This window comes from Ostrea edulis, chromosome 1 (assembly GCF_947568905.1).
Source record: "Ostrea edulis chromosome 1, xbOstEdul1.1, whole genome shotgun sequence".
NCBI lineage: Eukaryota > Metazoa > Mollusca > Bivalvia > Ostreida > Ostreidae > Ostrea > Ostrea edulis.
The window spans coordinates 40,422,795-40,440,961 of NC_079164.1; the positions used below are offsets into that span (position 1 = coordinate 40,422,795).

The 18,167-nt window shown below is 34.8% G+C and overlaps 1 protein-coding gene and 1 long non-coding RNA gene across 3 annotated transcripts; one reads left to right on the top strand and one right to left on the bottom strand.

The window, feature by feature from the left end:
• Positions 1-439: 439 nt before the first annotated feature.
• LOC130050063 (uncharacterized) lies at positions 440-2,853 on the bottom strand. Its single transcript, XR_008798453.1, has 2 exons — positions 2,698-2,853; positions 440-2,515 (listed from the first exon to the last, which is right to left on the bottom strand). It is a non-coding gene; the product is annotated as an uncharacterized LOC130050063 (long non-coding RNA).
• A 186-nt stretch (positions 2,854-3,039) lies between these two features.
• LOC125656836 (zinc finger protein 678-like) lies at positions 3,040-15,232 on the top strand. 2 transcript variants are annotated; one of them, XM_048887431.2, is made up of 6 exons: positions 3,040-3,129; positions 7,145-7,261; positions 7,913-8,007; positions 10,312-10,435; positions 12,240-12,433; positions 14,477-15,232. In XM_048887431.2, the coding sequence occupies exons 2-6, from the start codon at positions 7,189-7,191 to the stop codon at positions 14,825-14,827; spliced, it is 837 nt and encodes a 278-aa protein (XP_048743388.1). In that variant the 5' UTR covers positions 3,040-3,129; positions 7,145-7,188; the 3' UTR covers positions 14,828-15,232. The 2 variants fall into 2 exon arrangements, with proteins under 2 accessions (XP_048743388.1, XP_048743381.1); XM_048887424.2 differs by having other exon boundaries at positions 3,058-3,321.
• Positions 15,233-18,167: the final 2,935 nt, after the last annotated feature.

Here is an 18,167-nt window from a genome sequence, read left to right on the forward strand (position 1 = left end):
TTGATCATACGCAGAACATGTTTTCGCGTATCGAATGAGTTGAGAAACACAAACCCCAAATACAGGTGATAATAAAACAACTCATGCCTTTTGGATTCCTCGAGGAACATATAGGGCTGTTGATAATGGAATATTTTACATAACGACGGGGATGTTGAAGTCAGTCCCGTTTGCCATAAAATTGAGTTGTTAATTTGATATTAACATATATACATTCAATAAGATATCTAAGTACGAAACAGATATGGGAGATTGACTCTGTTGTGTCTTTTATTTCGGGTTCACTGGGATACATGTACATATCAAATCGACATTTGAATGAAAATGGGTATTGTTTATGTATATAAAACAATCTAATTAAAATTAAATTCTATGATCCCCTCATCTACTATCGCTACCCAATGTGTAGCGATAGTAGATATATAAAACACCGTTGATATATCAATTCAATTCAATTTATTTCGCTCAAACCATGTTAAACGGTGCATGAGGTACAATAAATATAATGCAATGTACATGCAAGGAAAATCGTCAGAGGTTGATATATGGAATAATACAGCTTTCTTAAATACCAGAGGGAAACATGAAATACAATGTATGTATAAATAAACATATTTAGTAATACGTTTAAGGAGTAGCAGAAGAACAATTACGAAGAACAACAATCTCAAAAATAAAAACACAGAGATTTCTTAATATTTTCATATCTTGAGTTGACAATAGATAAGAAAACTTAGAACATTTGGTCTTTCATTAAAAAAATTTGTCTATGTATTTTTTCCTTAATTGTGAAAAAGTTGGACACTGTAAAATAAAATGGAATTCATCTCCTATTTCTCCTTTATTACAAAATGTTCATAGTCTTTTATTCAGGGGAATACCATGCCATCTTCCTGTCTCTATGGGTAATCGGTGATTGGAAGTGTGAAATTTCATAAATAATTTTCTTAATTTTACAGGCAGAGTAAGTACATATTTCTCTAAACCAAAACAATGTTTGAAAAGTTTATAAACCTGGCCCTTAGAAGAGTCATCAATATCAGAAGACCACTTCTGAATAAATTGATCTTTCAAAATATATCTAAATCTCGAGTTAAAGGCTACAGCAAAATACTTTTTTCTTCACATGTAGAAGATTTTGAATAAATTTTGCCTCGTAAGAATATAAAAAAAATCAGGTCAACTAATGAAAGAGCACAATTCGTGCCCATGGAAAATTCAACAGACTTTTGGAAGACCACCAAAGACCACATAGATATTGTGAATGAGGAACTCCATTTTTTAACTATCACCTTCAGAGTACTTGTACGTAGAATCAACTAGTGGTGTTTAACAAAGTAATTTTTTGGATGACTGGTCACAAGATATGAATAATTCCGTCTTCCATTTTTATTGAAGAAGCAGTTGTCTATATATGATGTCAAAATGCTCTGTCTCAAGGCGTTGATTTATCGTGAGGAATGGTCGAGTAAAGTGTTGAAAATGTCACACATTTTGATGTTGTTGATTTGGGGAAAATTTTGTGATTTAGTTATTAAATGATTTCAGATTTACTAAAAGTTCTTTAGAATTTTTAAGAATCCACATTTGACATACACCACTTCTCGCATAGGTTGTGGCACAATACGCTTGGAGTTTCTCCTTCAGAGCAGTTTTTGTGAGGAACAAAGATAATTACTTTGTAGAGCATTTAGTGGATCTTGCAAAGAATCTTTGTTTATAGCATTTAGTGGATCTTGCAAAGAATCTTTGTTTATAAGGGATTTTGTGGATATTTGGAATCCAGTATAGGTCTGGTAACTCGTATTCATGGGATCTATTGACTAGGATATCAAATGTGTTTAAAACCGAGGCGAGATTTTGAAGAAATTGATTTTTTTTAAAAATTCGTGATAAATATAGTTCGACTATATAAACGACTGGGAATTCCAACCGAAATAAAAGTAAAGTGTAAATGTAAGAAATAAATTTCATTTTTAAAATGCACGTGTGTATGAACTGCAGTACTTCCTAGCTGCCAACATACTTTATGGCAAATGCATGTAGCAAATCATTTGGTAAAATTTCAAAGTATTCATAGAGTTATAGATACTGTGATAAATAAAGTATTACAGAATATCCTTCGCAGACTCTCTAAAAAAAATTCTACTACTTTCCTAACAGTTTATCTTCAAAAGCAATGTCAGCTCTCTTATCATTCAAGCGTAACTTTTGTGTTACAAAGTATTTTTCATTTTTTATCGCATGCTCTTGACCTTGGTCAAAAGACATCCCTTGATACCTCTTCTACAGGAAGAAGGCTACGTAGCCTGTAACTCCCGCTCTGCTCTATTCTTTAGTTAATATTTTACAAAATCGTTGGTGTCTTTGGCACACAATGCAATCTGGCAATCCGTTCCACTCATTTACTACCCTCAGGCCAAACGAGTACTCTGATATCTCTTTGCCAGCTTTTTGCTATGGCCTCGTGTTCTGTTGGTCTTGGCAGCAGAGGCAGTAGTTTTTGGTCTTCATTCTGGAACATAACAAATAATTAAATGTACCTCCAAGAATGGTCTTGTAATCACTTTAGACACCAAGTCTTGTCTATAAATGAATGACCTGGACACAATGTGAAAAAGTGGAGTGATTCCTACGAGATAACGTCAATGGAGGAAATAATTTAACGAACAGTGATCAAAATCCTTTAAAACATACAAAATAGAGAGTAGGGCAAACACAGACCCATGGAGACACCAAGGATGGGGTCAGATGCGTCCCCTATTGACCGGTCACACCCGCCGTGAACCAGGTACGTAGTCAATCAATAAAATAAGATTAGACCCGCTCACGTGGATCCGTACCAGATTTTAAACAAAGCTACGATCCCGACTTATTTACAAGTTTTATCGTTTGAACCATTTATAGATTACTATAAACATAGCAAAATCAATAAAAACACTTTATATATCATTAATCTTAATAAACTTCATTCATTAAAATTAACAAAGAATGTTTATCCATCCAACACATATCATTAATGTCAAAGAGGGTTCAGAACTGTTTTTAAGGTCACCATTTTCTGGGATTTTTTTCCCCAATGACCACAAAATTGTGGACTATCAAAGGTGTTGAAGTATTTCATATTTTGTAAGTGTATTTAGCAAAGTTCATGATTATATGTTGCTCTAATGAAGTGAATGTGTTGGCCTAGGGTTTATTTCCAGTGCAGTAACTCTCAGCTCAGCAAACCACAATAGACCGAGCCAGAAACTTACAGTAAGAAAGGGGACTCTGTGAGAACTAGTAATGTGCCCCAGCCGTCTGTTAAATATCAGTAAAGTAAGTCAGATAGCCTATCCGTCACAGTATTGTTGTCCACTATTTTGGTTGATAATGGTATTAATCTTATCCGTCAAGGAGACGAGATTAGTGCAATCAATGTGCTCTGTCAGATCTATACATGCACATTCCTATAAAATATGCTTGTCTTTATATTCGATAGTGAATGCATGGCACCAACCCTTATGGCTTTTTTTGGAGTTAGTGTAGTATGATAGGAAATATATGGGCAGTTGAAAGGGCAAAAATACATTTTTACAAAATCAACGGTAATTAAATTCAACAATCCAAAAAACTATAATTAATGGTCCTAAATGCAAAATCAACTGTCTTCTTTGCAATGTGAATATACATTAAATAAGCACAAAGTATCACTATATATAAATCAAACAAAAAAGTTACACCAACAGACATAAATGCGAAACGAATTATCAAAAATGCATGCAGACATAAATACAAAACAACCGGACAAACAAATAAACGCTAGGTGGCGTTTAAATTTGTAATGAGCATTCGGTAAACCTCGGATAATTCTCTACGAATCGGTTTAATGACTCATAAGCCATTCGGAACACATCTAGAGCATGTGCGCCGTTTACTGTGATCCAGACTAATAAAACGCCATATTCAAATTCGAAAAATTAATCATAATGAAACATTTTCTAATAGATATAAAATACCTTACATGTATGCAATTACATGACGAATTTTGCGAGGTACAATTGGAATGAAATTACACAGTATTTTGGTAGGCTATGTCAGAGACATATCTATATTATTTCTTCAATCTAGGGCTAATATTGACTAAATCAAATTATTTTTTCATCACAGTATGCAAGAAAGTTGCCAGAAATTTGACCGAACTTCATTTTTGTTGCACATAAGAATCTTAAGAGCATCAGACACATAGCGTGTTTTTTTCTGAAGGGAAAGGGGGGAGGATAACTCGTCTAAAATTCTTGTCAATCAAACGGAAATAAAAAAGGGACCAAATATCCCTAAAAGATGTTCCCTATTCCAAACTTCAACAGCATACATATAAAGAAGGGGGAGGCTTCGTTCTACAATGCAATGTAGGGAAGGCTAACCAGTATATATCTTAATTTGCAACCTAGAGGCTTGTCTAATGACATCAGAAGTGTTTCCCTCCACTTTTTCCGTGGCCATTTTGGGATGCTGAACCAAGGATTTCGCGCTTTATTGTGTAGAACACAATATTCAATGACGCATAATCTTTCACAAAGAACGCCACCTGGCGTTTATCTTTGTGTGTCCGTTTGTTTTGTATCGATGTCTGTTCGTTTTGCATTTATGTTTGTTGATTTGACTTTTTTCGTTTGATTTGTATATACACACTTTCGGTTGATTTTATGTATATCTATTTTGCAAAGAAGACTGTTGATTTTGCATTTAGGGTCATTTATGATAGTTTTTTGATGGGTGAATTTAATGCCTCGTTCACACGGATGCGCATTAAATTTTACTTCGCATCAAATTTGATGCGAAGTAAAATAATGCGCATTAAATTAATTCGAATTAAATAGCGTTCACACGGCGGTAATATTTAATGCGAAGTAAACTAATGCGCATTAAATTCGTATGCATATCTATTAAAGGGTGCACGAAATAAATTAAAGAATAGACTATGTTATTGAAATTTATTTTTATAGATATTTTAATGAATATTGTGTAGATACAGGATTCTTTGTTCAAAATGCTATATACATGTAGTATACTACATGTTTACAATTTACATGCTGATCTACACATAAGGAGTTTTGTAGTGTTTATTTATATGTTCTCAAGAAATTACTTGTTATTTCCTCTGACGACCAGCATTCAATCTAGACAATTTATTGTTTCTTCATGGGCCCAATTTTAAAACTTCGGAACGTCTTTTTCACCATTCCGCTGACTACTGTTGTGACGTAATTTTTAATTACTGATACATATTATAAGTCTACTCTGACGTCATATGGTATAAAAAATTAACAATGAGCGGCATATTTGTTTTAAAAAATGTAAAAAAGAAAATTATATCATCATTATTTTAAAACATTTTTGTCGTATTTAAAAACAATTCCTTCCACATGTATTACTCAGTATGCCTATGCAGAGCACAGATTTACGTCTAACATTATCTAATGACATGCTGTTTGTACATGTTTTTAGTGATTATTATCATTTTGCTTAGTTTTTCGTACAAAACTGACATTAATATATATAGTTGACCATGGGTATGATGCATGTGACCCAAATTTACCATTACGCATGCGTGTACATTTAATGCAAATTAGCTTCGCTTAGCGTTCACACGGAGCTAATGCGAAGTAAATTTAATTCGCATTAAATCGCGACATCAATTTTAATTCGAAGTAAACTAATGCGCATTAAAATCTCCGTGTGAACGCGGTTCAGATTTAATTCGCATTAACTTACGTTTAATGCGAATTAAATTCTTCGAGTGAACGAGGCATAAATTGCCATTAATTTTGAAAAAAATGTAATTTTTGCCCTTTCCACTGCCCATAGAAATAGTTTACCAGTGTTTATATCAGCATGACCGCCTAGCTTGGTCTTTGCAATTTTAGATTCAAGGTTTCAACAATCATTGACAATTGCAATATTCTAGAACTTCCTTGAATTTGTCCTAAACTGCCGACTCCAAAATGGATATAATTAGACATTGTAATAGTGAATAGCTTTTGAGGGATACTTAAATGTGTGCAGATTTTTAATTAGGGTTTGTTGTGCAGTCTTACAAATAGAGGAAGAATATATTTTAATGACACTCATAGAACATCAACAAGACGGTTACTAGAGGTGACGATCCATCGGTGCACTGATGAATAGTGATACTTATCTTGGCGATATACGGATCGGTACACCTGTCTATTAAATGACGATAAACCGTCATAGCGTTTTCCAAAAATATCTGAATGTCACAAATCGGGTATTTTTAGTCCGCTTTATTCAGAACTAAATGAATTTGAAATCCTTTTTCCTACTTCTTATTGATATGCAAAGTATCGTGATGTGTATCGTATTGTATGCCAAGTATCGTGATACGTGTCGGATCGGCTAGAAAGGGAATCTTCCCAACCCTAATGGGCACATTGTAGAAAAAAGTAAATGTGGTCTTCTGCGCCAATGCTGCTTAAGTGACTGGTTGCATCAATTTATGTTTGGTAGATTGTAATGTTCAATTTTATGCCATGTTGCAGTTTACATTTTATACCCGCATCAGTAACTGTCATTTTATCTATGCCAGCTTCTGGAGTTCCATATTTGTGTAACAGGAAGGGAGAAAATGCAACAGACTTGAACTCGGGGCCCCCTGAATCTCTAGTCAGGTGCTCTACTAACTGATCTGGCCATTAATTGAAACTGGCTGACCACTTAATTTGATGTACATTTCTTTAAATTTCAGCCCATCAATGTCTATGTAGTTTAAGATAGAGTTGACTATAGTATTTTATGGGTTAGAAAATTAGCTGTTTTGTTCTGCAGTAGAGCATCAGAGTTGTAATCATGAGGTTTCAGTGGTTTGTTTACCTGGTAGGTCAGTTGGTAAAACACCTCTCCTGTGTATACTAAGGAGCTCTAAGCTGTAGGTCCCAGTGCATCTAACACTTTCGGAGAGTTTGAAATTATCAGGCATTGTCATAATTTTACCAGCCTATCCAATGAAATGGACTACATGTAAGACTTTTTGCCAGTCTGAAGGAATACTTGGTTGGCAAGACTTTCGAAACTGACATTTCTCAAGAACTCTCCCTTCCCAATTACAATTTGATGGCTGATACCACGTTATTTATTGTAGGAATTTGTGTACGTGTTGACCTAGATGTATGATCTGATGACAAAATGTCCTCCATAGAGGTACACAGTAGTCAGATGCACACACAGACAGTTGAGGCTGAGAAGAGGCTCCAGGGAGGTAACTCTGACAAAAAATTTACAGCAGACAACAAACTTAAGTTATCAAAATACAGTACATGAATTCTGATTCAAGGCTGTATCAATATATGAAAAATACTGCTGATATTGTTCCATATCAGTTTAAGATATTAGATGTGTGTAAAAACACTTTTGATTGTGTTTGGACTTGAGGACACTTGATACAAAAAAAAATGGATGCTTCATGGGTTGATATACGTGTTTTTTAAAGCTTAGTTTGGTTGTAATAAGTACAAATAGAAAATTCCTTTAAAAAAAGGATAAGGGACTTAGAAATTTTGTATGATGTTCAAAAGTTGAATTTTTTTTTATCTATTTAACTCTATACAAATTGTCCCCACTGTTTTGGACTTCATTAAGAAATAATGGGAATAAATTACATTCCATAGAGTAAATTGTATTCATATTACTTAATACAAACATAAATTTAATTTTCATTTTCATGATATTTTTTTTTTAAGGAGTGCTGTTTGTAGCAAGTGTATAGCTGTATTCATTCGGTGATGATTTTGACATACTAGTATTGAGGAATTTTGCTATTGCTATTTTCTAAATTTGATTTTGTTTATTTATGGGGTTTTCTTTGTATTTTTGAAGAGGTTGTTTTTTCAATCAGTTGACTATATTTCAGTAAATGTTGAGGAAAGCTCACCATCCAAGCAGAGGCGTCTGTCAACAGACCGATACGGTCTTCCTATTTGTAAAGAATGTGACAAAATGTTCAAGGTATTCATCTTAGATCTTTTCTGATATGATTATTTATAGATAATTTACCACTAGACTCCAGAATCTAGGTCATACTTTTAAAAGGTCATGTAAAAAAAAAAAAAACACTTGTCAGAATGTCCAGATAGTGAATGAGACATGAATAAATGTATCCTATGATTTTTAAGCCTTTTATAATACAGTAAAACACACTTATAATGAACATGCTTATAACAAATTCATGCTTACTGTGAAGTGATAGTTATTCCCCTATGAGAGAAAAATAACAAATTGTATTGGATATAACAGAATTTGGTTATAGTGAACTGTTTTTCACTTGCCCTGGAGGTTCACTATAAGCATATTTTACTGACTGTAATGATTATTTACAAGATGTAAAATATATTTGATAAATTAAACAGTGTTTGAGACTCACTGTAAAATTAGCTAGACATGCAAGGCTGACTGCTTGTAAAAGTTGTTAACCCTGCCAAAGACCTACTAGCCCCAAGAAAATAACTGCATTTAAAAAATTACTTAAATTACTACTTGTATCTATCTTCTAATGAAGTATGACAGACCTAATTTGTTTCTACTATATTATATTTTATTCAAAATTTGATGTACGGTAGAATATGTAGTAATGAATTAAAATCAATGAAGAAAACATATGGTCACCAGCTTTGATTCTCAGCAGGGTGCTTCAAAAATATGCTTTGAAGAATTTTAAATTTCAAAGGGCAAAAATGAGAAAATTCCCCTGTAAAATATAAAAGTTGAATTTAAAAAAAATCTATTATAGACTTCTTCCAAATCCAACTATGACAGTAAGAAGATATCAATCTTACAAATTATGAGGAAAAAATTAAAGGTGGACAGTCTAGATGTTTTGGGGGAGGGGAGCATGTCAAAGGTGACTTTTGACCAATTCTCAAAGAAAATGTGATATCAAAGAAGAAATAAATAAGTTTATTTTACTTGTGGTTTCATACCTTTCCTTTACATTATACTAAATAATCATATGAATTTTGAAAAAAAGTTTATCATTTATATATAAGTATTGAATCATTGTATAATATTGCAATATTCAATGATTGAGATATAGAGCTTGAAACGACAGATTTGTGATGTATGTATAAGTAGTGCACATATGTTTTTAGTTCACCTGAGCCGAAGGCTCAAGTGAGCTTTTCTGATCAAAATTTGTCCATTGTCTGTCTGCAGCGTCGGCGTAAACTTTTCACATTTTCATCTTCTTCTGCAGAACCACTAGATCAATTTCAACCACACTTGGCACAAAGCATCCTTGGGTGAAGGGGATTCAAATTTCTTCAATTGAAGGGTCATGCCCCCTTCAAAGGGGAGATACATGTAATCACAAAAATGTAAAAATAGGGTGGGGTCATTTAAAAATCTTCTCCTCAAGAACCACTGGGCCAGAAAAGCTGAAATTTACATGAAAGCTTCCTAGCATAGTGGAGATTCAAGTTTGTTAAAATCATGACTCCCGGGGGTATGTTGGGGCCACAATAGAGGATCAAAGTTATACAAGTGAATATATAAAGAAAATCTTTAAAAATCTTACCTGAAAGCTTTCTGATATAAAGTAGATTCAAATTTGCTCAGATCATGGCCCCCGGGGGTAGGGTGGGGCCACATAAGAGGATCAAATTTTACATGGGAGGGTCTTTTCATTTTTACAATCTTTAACCATTTATGATATTAACAAAAGTGTGCAGATATTCTGTACTAAATTGACGAGGTCTGTCTACTTTGTTACCAGTACGATATTGAATTTGATTCATCTAAATTTTATTTAGCAGAAATTTTAACAAGTCTGGTCGGGTGTCTATACCAAGAAATTTATTCACCCATGGCAAAATATATGCATGACCTGGGCAGTCGGACGCACAGTTATTTAAAAAATTAACACTGTTATGATTTATTGATTGTATCTTCTTTAACGTCTCCTGAGAATTTTTCACTCATATGGAGACGTCACCAAGACCGGTGAAGGGCTTCAAATTTAGGCCTTCGCTCGGCTCTTACAGCCATTTAGCAGTGAGGGTTCTTTAGCATGCCACACCTACTGTGACACGGGATATCCATTTTTAAGGTAATCTCCGAGGACCCGTGGCATTCACACATGATGTCAAGCGTTTGGCGATGGAACTGTTACTACCTGTTTTAATGACTTAGGTCTGTCACGGCCGGGATTTAAACCCTGGCCTTCCGCATGTAGGAACACTGTTTTAAACCCCCAAAAAATATCAAACATCTACGTTATTAATGTATTTATGTATAACATTTTCTTTGGTATTATAGAACAGCTCCCAGCTTGGCCAACATATGTTAGTACATAGCAACATTCGGAAACATAAATGCACATACTGTGACAAAACATTCAAGCAGCTCAGCCACCTTCAGCAACATGTCAGGATGCACACAGGTAAATATAGATCTATACATCAGCAACATGTCAGGATGCACACAGGTAAATATAGATCTATACATCAGCAACATGTCAGGATGCACACAGGTAAATATAGATCTATACATCAGCAACATGTCAGGATGCACACAGGTAAATATAGATCTATACATCAGCAACATGTCAGGATGCACACAGGTAAATATAGATCTATACATTTTAAAGGGACTGGCTCACATTTTTCGAAAGAAACGTTTTTCATTTTCGATGTTAAAAATTATAAATATAACTCATTTAATGTTGACAACCAAAATCTGGACCGTCTTAATGTAAGGATAAGAGCAATATTTTAGCTTTGATTCCGTGTTATGTAAACAAAGAATCGAGTCTTTTTATGTAAACAAACAAACCAGTGAAATGTTAATTTTGTAATTTAAAGCATCTTCATTTTGTGTAATCATAAATTTTAACATTTAAATGACACATTTTACCTAAAGTATACTTGAGATGTGATACATATATCCATTTATTTTGAAAACCCCGTAAACAATAACACACCTCAATCTTTGTTTTCAAAACAAATAATAAACTATAATGAGCTTCTGTCATGATGAATAACCTTAATTTTTTGTGAAACCTTCTAAACATAATTAGACTATAGATTTTGATTACTTAAAGTGAAAAATCAGAATTTGGAGGAAAATCGTGAATCAGTCCCTTTAATCTCGTTATCAACAATTCAGTCCTGTGTACAGATAAGTCCAGCTGTTATCTCTACAAAAGCTAATGATGTGAACATCAGAAAATGAGAGGTTTAGACTTTTGGGAGGGGGGGGGGGGTCATGAGATTCCCTTCTGATTTCACACTGCAATCTAAGCTGTAGTATAACAGGGTGTGTGTATGTGCTATTCTGCGTGGTAAGTTGGAACCTGAATTTGGTGTTTAATTTATCTACCATAACTTGATTATGGGTGAAGGGGGAAATTCCATACGGAGGTATATTCTGTAACATAAATTTGGTACCGTAACTTTATTATGGGGGAGGGGGAAGTTCCATACTGTGGTCTTATGAATTTGGTGTTTGATTAGCTACTGTAGCTTTACTATAGGGGAGGGGGGATTCCATACTGTCATCTAATCAATAATTTGGTGCTTGTTTGTGCTGGCTTGACTCGGGGAGTGGGAGGGGGATTCTACAACTTGTTTTTGCTGATTTGACTTGCAGGGTAGAGGTGGGGTGTGGACAAATTCTACAACTTGTTTTTGCTGACTCAACTTGCAGGGTAGAGGTAGGGTGTGGACAAATTCTACAACTTGTTTTTGCTGATTTGACTTGTTTTAGCTGACTTGACTTGTTTTAGCTGAATTGACTTGTTTTAGCTGAATTGACTTGTTTTATATGATTTGATTTGGATGATGGATGTGGGAACACAATAAGTACACATTGTGCAATGTTATTTTTTTTCAAATTGAAGAAATAGAGAAATTTTTATATGTCCTCCATTTAAATGTTATTTAGAAGAAGACTTCACAATCAATAGATAGTCATAGAAGAAATTTTAGAATCTATTATTGATACATGTATGGGTATGTGTTCCATGGTGTTGCCCAGTTTAATTTTAGAATCTATTATTGATACATGTATGGGTATGTGTTCCACGGTGTTGCCCAGTTTAATTTTAGAATCTATTATTGATACATGTATGGGTATGTGTTCCACAGTGTTGCCCAGTTTAATTTTAGAATCTATTATTGATACATGTATGGGTATGTGTTCCACGGTGTTGCCCAGTTTATTTTAAATGTGTTTTATGATTTAAGGAGAAAAACCATATGCTTGTAAGCTGGAGGGTTGTGATAAAGCATTTGCACAAATGGCCAACCTTCAGCATCACATGCGAATGCACAACAAAGATGGAACAAAACCACTTGACCCAAGTGAGAAGCCTTACAAATGTGATGAATGCTTTCAGGAGTTTCACACTCAAAGGGGAGTTAACTGCCACAAACAAAAGGTTGGATTCACTGAAAGTTTTGCTACACATTATGACTTATTCCAGTTAATATTTAAATGTGTAATACGTATATATTTCAAAATCTTTTGCTGTATTGATTAATATATGACAGACAAACTATGCTTAGGGCTATTCCAGAAATAAATACATGGGGGGGTCGGGAGGCACCTTTTGTATATACCAAGCACCCATAAAAAAAAATAAAAAATTACCCCATAACCCATCAAATTAATAAACTCATTTTACAATGACCCATCTAATAAAAAAAAAAAAACTAACCCGACCCACCACAAAAATATTTTTAAAAATGAAAACGGTACAAATCTCGCGAGGTTTTCGGGACAAACATTCTAGTCAATGACGCGGTAATGCCTGTGCGACAATGTATCACAGTAGTTCTGAAGAAACGATGTCACATCAACAATCAAAGGCATCTATGGCGGGAATGTTGGAAAGATTGGGAGTCCAAACGATGCTATTATCATGAAATGGGTATGGATATGTTTTTCCACGAATCGTTCGTCTTCTAATGGAGTCAAGTCAACTCGTACCCTGACCGACTCGTACCCAGGTCAACTCGTACCAAATAGGTCAACTCGTACCCAAAAAGTAAAAGTCCCAAGAATCTGGTTACGAGTTTACTCCTCCTCTTCAATTGATGACAACTCGTACCTAAGCGATATGTCACTTATATGCGCATAGATATATTGCATTATGGGCAGATTCTTGGGTACGAGATGACTTTTGCCTTTTGGGTACGAGTTGACCTGGGTAGGAGTCGGTCAGGGTACGAGTTGACTAGAAATCCTTCTAATGGAGCCCGCGCCCGGAGGCCTCTATATCACCATCACACCGACTGATAAATATAAGCATCGGTACCCTCGTATAAATCAACTAAGGTTTGCCTATTTTTATTTGAAAACGGAATACCTATTGGTTTCAAAATATTCCCAAAATCGATGCACTGTAAACTGTAATAATCTACAGAACAGAGTTCGCCGCCATCACGTCCAAAGGGACCCTACTAAACGCGCCTCTAATTTGAAGAGTGCCGTAATGGAAAGTTATGCGCTGCAAAGAGCGACAACTCGAATAGTTCTATGTTACTTCCGATTTCGAAAGCACGTTTTCAATTTTCCCTCCGACGTTTTGTAACCAACACGACAAGAGAGACAATAAAAATATTCTGAAAACTCAACACCCACGTGGAACAAAATAAAAGAATAGAAACTACCCACTACCCATAATAAATATTTTTTTAACAGTCCAACCGCAGACCAATTAAAATATGAAAAAATACGACCACTCACACAAAAAAATATCATTTGCCGCCCGACCCCCCCATTTGATCATTTCTGGAACAGCCCTTACAGAGTCTCTAGTCTCAGCCAAAATTATAGAATTCATGTCCCCCAAGTATGGGATTGAAGCTCAAGACTGGGGCTAATTTATCATACGTTTGAAATGCATTATATTGATCTGTACTTTATTTTACCTGTTTGAACTCAAAAATTTTAAATGTTCATTCAACTCCCAGGCTTTCAAAATTTCAAGGTTAATGTAACACGAGTTATATCATACATAGATACAGTTGAAACTTTGGTATCTCGAATACCATGGATATGTCGCAGTGATTCAGAAGTCCCAACCACTTATATTCTTTAAGTATTTTACCCTTGATATCTCAAATCCTTGGATATCTCCAAGTTTTTTCGTAGTCCCATTGAGTTTGAGATAACAAAGTTCAATTATAGATCTATGGAAGCCACTGGTGTAAAATATCCAATATATCCTGTGACATTGATACATCATAATTGTTATCACTCTCCTTTAGTATGTAATTTAAAATGGATATTTTAGGAGGGAAACAGTTTGATGTCTTCCAATATTCAAAATAAACCCACCAAATAGAATTGTACAGGAAACTAAAACTATTGTGAGAGAAATCAGTTGATAAAAAACCCCACATTCACCACAGGTGCAAAGGGCTGCACACATATCAAACAAATAAAGATGAGGAAATTTAATTTGTTGTCATTGTAGGCCCACACAGTGTATGTTTATGGATCAACAAAAGTTAAAAAAGGCCAGAAGAATCAGTCGCATATAAACCAGCTAAATATCGTGACGTCCAGCACGCAGCAACAAGATTACCCGGAGGATTACACCAATCACGAGGCCAGAAAGGACCACCACCACATCCTGATGTCTATGTACAAGGGCAATAACTCTGCTGCCAGGGAACCAGAATGTAGACAGGATTTGCCTCCCCTGGCCCTGATCATGAAAACGGAATCACAGGATAGAATCATGTCCCACAACATTGTCACTTCGGCCAATCTGGAACTGCCCAACCTCCCGGCCAGCGATGTGTACTCGGCCTTTCACCATTAAACTCTGTACTACACCCCTTCCTTCTCGATTTCCCACCATATATTTCACAGTGACAACACTATAACTGACTGTTCTATTTTATACTTCCATAGATCTGTTTTATGACTTCTAAATTTTGTGACATTTCAGAGTTAGTAGATGTTTGTATTTAGATTTCATAGTGCAAAGTGTCTGTTTTTGTTACGGAACGTTCTAAACAAACGATTGTAATTTTTAAACGTGTTGTACGAAAGTACAGTTACCTATTCCTTAGCATATGCAATCATGTTTAGGTGCTGTAATTAGCTCTGATTTGCATAGGTTGTGGGCATGATAGCTTTGTATATGTAATGCATGCATTATAAAGGTCTAGACACACTTTTTACTTGGCAGTGAAAACTACCACGTTCTGTAGACAGAGAAAGTAAACATCCCCCCCCCCCCCCCCCCCCCCCCCCCCCCCGTCTTTGTACACTTTCTACCAATGAATGTAAAATATTTCAGTGTATTAATGTTGTTCTGTAAGACATGGGCCTGCTTTTACATGAATTTTATATTTTATTTTTGAACAAATGTATTTTTTGAAGAATTTTCTGTTTGGGACAGAGATGGTATTTTGCCTTTGCTGGGATAAAAACCCAGACCTCTGGCAGGACAGTCTAGTTCTTTATTGAGGAAGCCAAAGGATTTTAAAGCCACTCGCTAGAGCTCAGGAAGATCGTTTATATAACCTTACCACGGACATAAAGGCTAAACTTAGTCAGGAAGAAGAGTTTTGAAAAGATGAGGGAGTTCTATTTTCTAGGGTTACCAAAATATGTGTACATGATCTTACATATGTCCAAGAATTTAAAAAAAAATCAGGAATGTGTCATTATGTATCAAAGAAATGATGAAGCATTAGTTTAATGAGTAATCTGATTTTGTCTGGAATTCTGGACTACTTGAACTGTCAATGTTCTTTTCAGCGAGAGAAAAGATTTGTTAACTATACAACTGCGTTATTCAATGCATGAGCCATGTTTTATTTTATTTGAGCAGTTTGTCTCAGAATGATACACAGCGTTTTTATACATTGTATTTCTGTTTGTCCAGTATATCAGTGTTTTGACCTGTAGAACTTTTGTAAACTTAATGAAGTGTGTTTAACTCGCAATATTTACACTTACTAACGTTTAGTTAGTGATGACTCTATGCCGATTCAATTTGCGTGTATTATATTTCCTGATAAAAGCACTGACCATTCATATCAACATAAATAAGTTGAATTACAAAATATGAATGTAAGGAATAAATTCCTAGGTTGTTTGTATAATGGGGAGTGTAAAAACAGGAGGTTGGAGGTAATTTTGGAATCGGTGTCATTCATTGATTGTACGAACTACTCTGCTTTAGTTGTTTTATACCACTTTATGAAAACGCAAACAAACTTAAGACATTTTTATCAAACGTATATATACATGTATTTTATTTTCATATCTGCAACAATATTTGATTTTCTGAGTTTACAGTAAATTGTTCACAAAGTTATATGATACATGCAAAATTTTCTTGTATTGATTAGGTATGAATTTATTTCATTAACTATAAAATAAGGTATGAATTCCATTGACTATGAGATAAGTTATGAATTATTCCATTCACAATACAACAAGGTATGAATTTATTTCATTAACAATATTGATCCCTCACCAACATTTCATAACTCATCTGGAAATTAGTTCAAATTACTCTCTCATATCATATTGTGGTATTTATATTCTCAAAACTTTTTGACTGGATTTTATTAAGTGTACTTTATTCTTGATGATGATAAGAAATAGTGAGAAGTCTAACTTCAGGGATATGAAGTTGGATGGGCATGGATATTCAGCTCACCTGCTCTGAAACTTGATTGATTGAATATTGTTTTACGTCCCTTTCGGGAATATTTCACTCGTATGGAGACGTCACCAATGCCGGTGAAGGGCTGCAAAATTTAGGCCTATGCTCGGCACTTACGGCCATTGAGCAGAGAGGGATCTCTATCATGCCACACCTGCTGTGACGTGGGACCTCGGTTTTTGTGATCTCATCAAAAGGACTGCCCCATTTAGTTGCCTCTTACGACAAGGAAGGGGGTACTGAGGACCTATTCTAACCCGGATCCCACGGAATCTCTGAAACTTGAAGGGAAATTTAAAACCTGATAGAAATTTGTCTGTAACCTTTGAACTTTTCATATTTTCCACTTCTTCTCACTGAACCAATGGGGCCACACTTGATACAAAGCATTGTGGGTAATAGGAATTTTTTAAGTTGTTAAAAGGAAGCCTCACACTTTCTCAAAGGGGAGATAATTTTTAAAAATACTGAAAATGGAGTGGGGTGTTTAAAATCTTTTTCTCAAGTACCATTGTACCAGAAAAGCCAAAACTTGCATGTATTCATCCTTATATACAGTAATTAAAATTTAAGTTTCTAACTACCACTCATTTGGGTCACAGTAGATGTTTAAATGTATACAAAGAAAGGATCTGCGAGATTCTTCTCAAGAATCACAAGGGTATTTGAAATGGATAAGCAAGCATCCTAATGTAATGTATATTCAAGTTAGGACCACAGCAGGGAGGGGGGGTGGGGGGTTGAAATTTATGTAGGAATGTGTTAGAAAATTCTTTAAAATATATCTTTGACAGCCACTGAAATATGCTGTCAAGCATCCCATGTGGTGCAAAATCAGGTTGTAGCTTTGTGGATGAAGGAAAAAAACCGATAGGAATTTAAAGTCTACATTCTTATTGGGGAAAAGGCAAGAGCTTAGGTGAGTGATGGGCTCTTGTTTTTCAATGCAACAGAAATATTGTGAGTTATCAATGCTGTATCTTTGAAAATTTGTATAGATAATGTGAAGTACAAATGGAATATTCTTATTTATTACATACATGAATGGAAAATAAGCATAAATATAAATATGTTTCATTTTAGTAGGTTCTGAAGGATGTTCAATCTTTCATACACTGTATACGTATTCAATATTTGTGCGATATTTTCTTTAAGTAAATTTAATACCACCAGAAAACGTAGATGAATGATTTTATGCAGATCTTTGGTGCTTTCTGTGTTTTTTCTATTTTCATAAACGGCTTTTTCTCTGGATGTGTTAAAGTCCCTGATGGTAGGTGCTAAAGTCACAGACAGCTTTCACAATTACGTAGTGAAGTATGTTTTGATAGATGTTTCGTGTTTGTCGTTACTGTATAACAGGAAAGGATTGTGGGATATCTGTTACACCGAACTGATGCAGGTAAGCAATGGCATGACTGATTGTAAAATCCATTACTGCCTGCAATACATCGATTTAAATTTCTTTGATCAAACG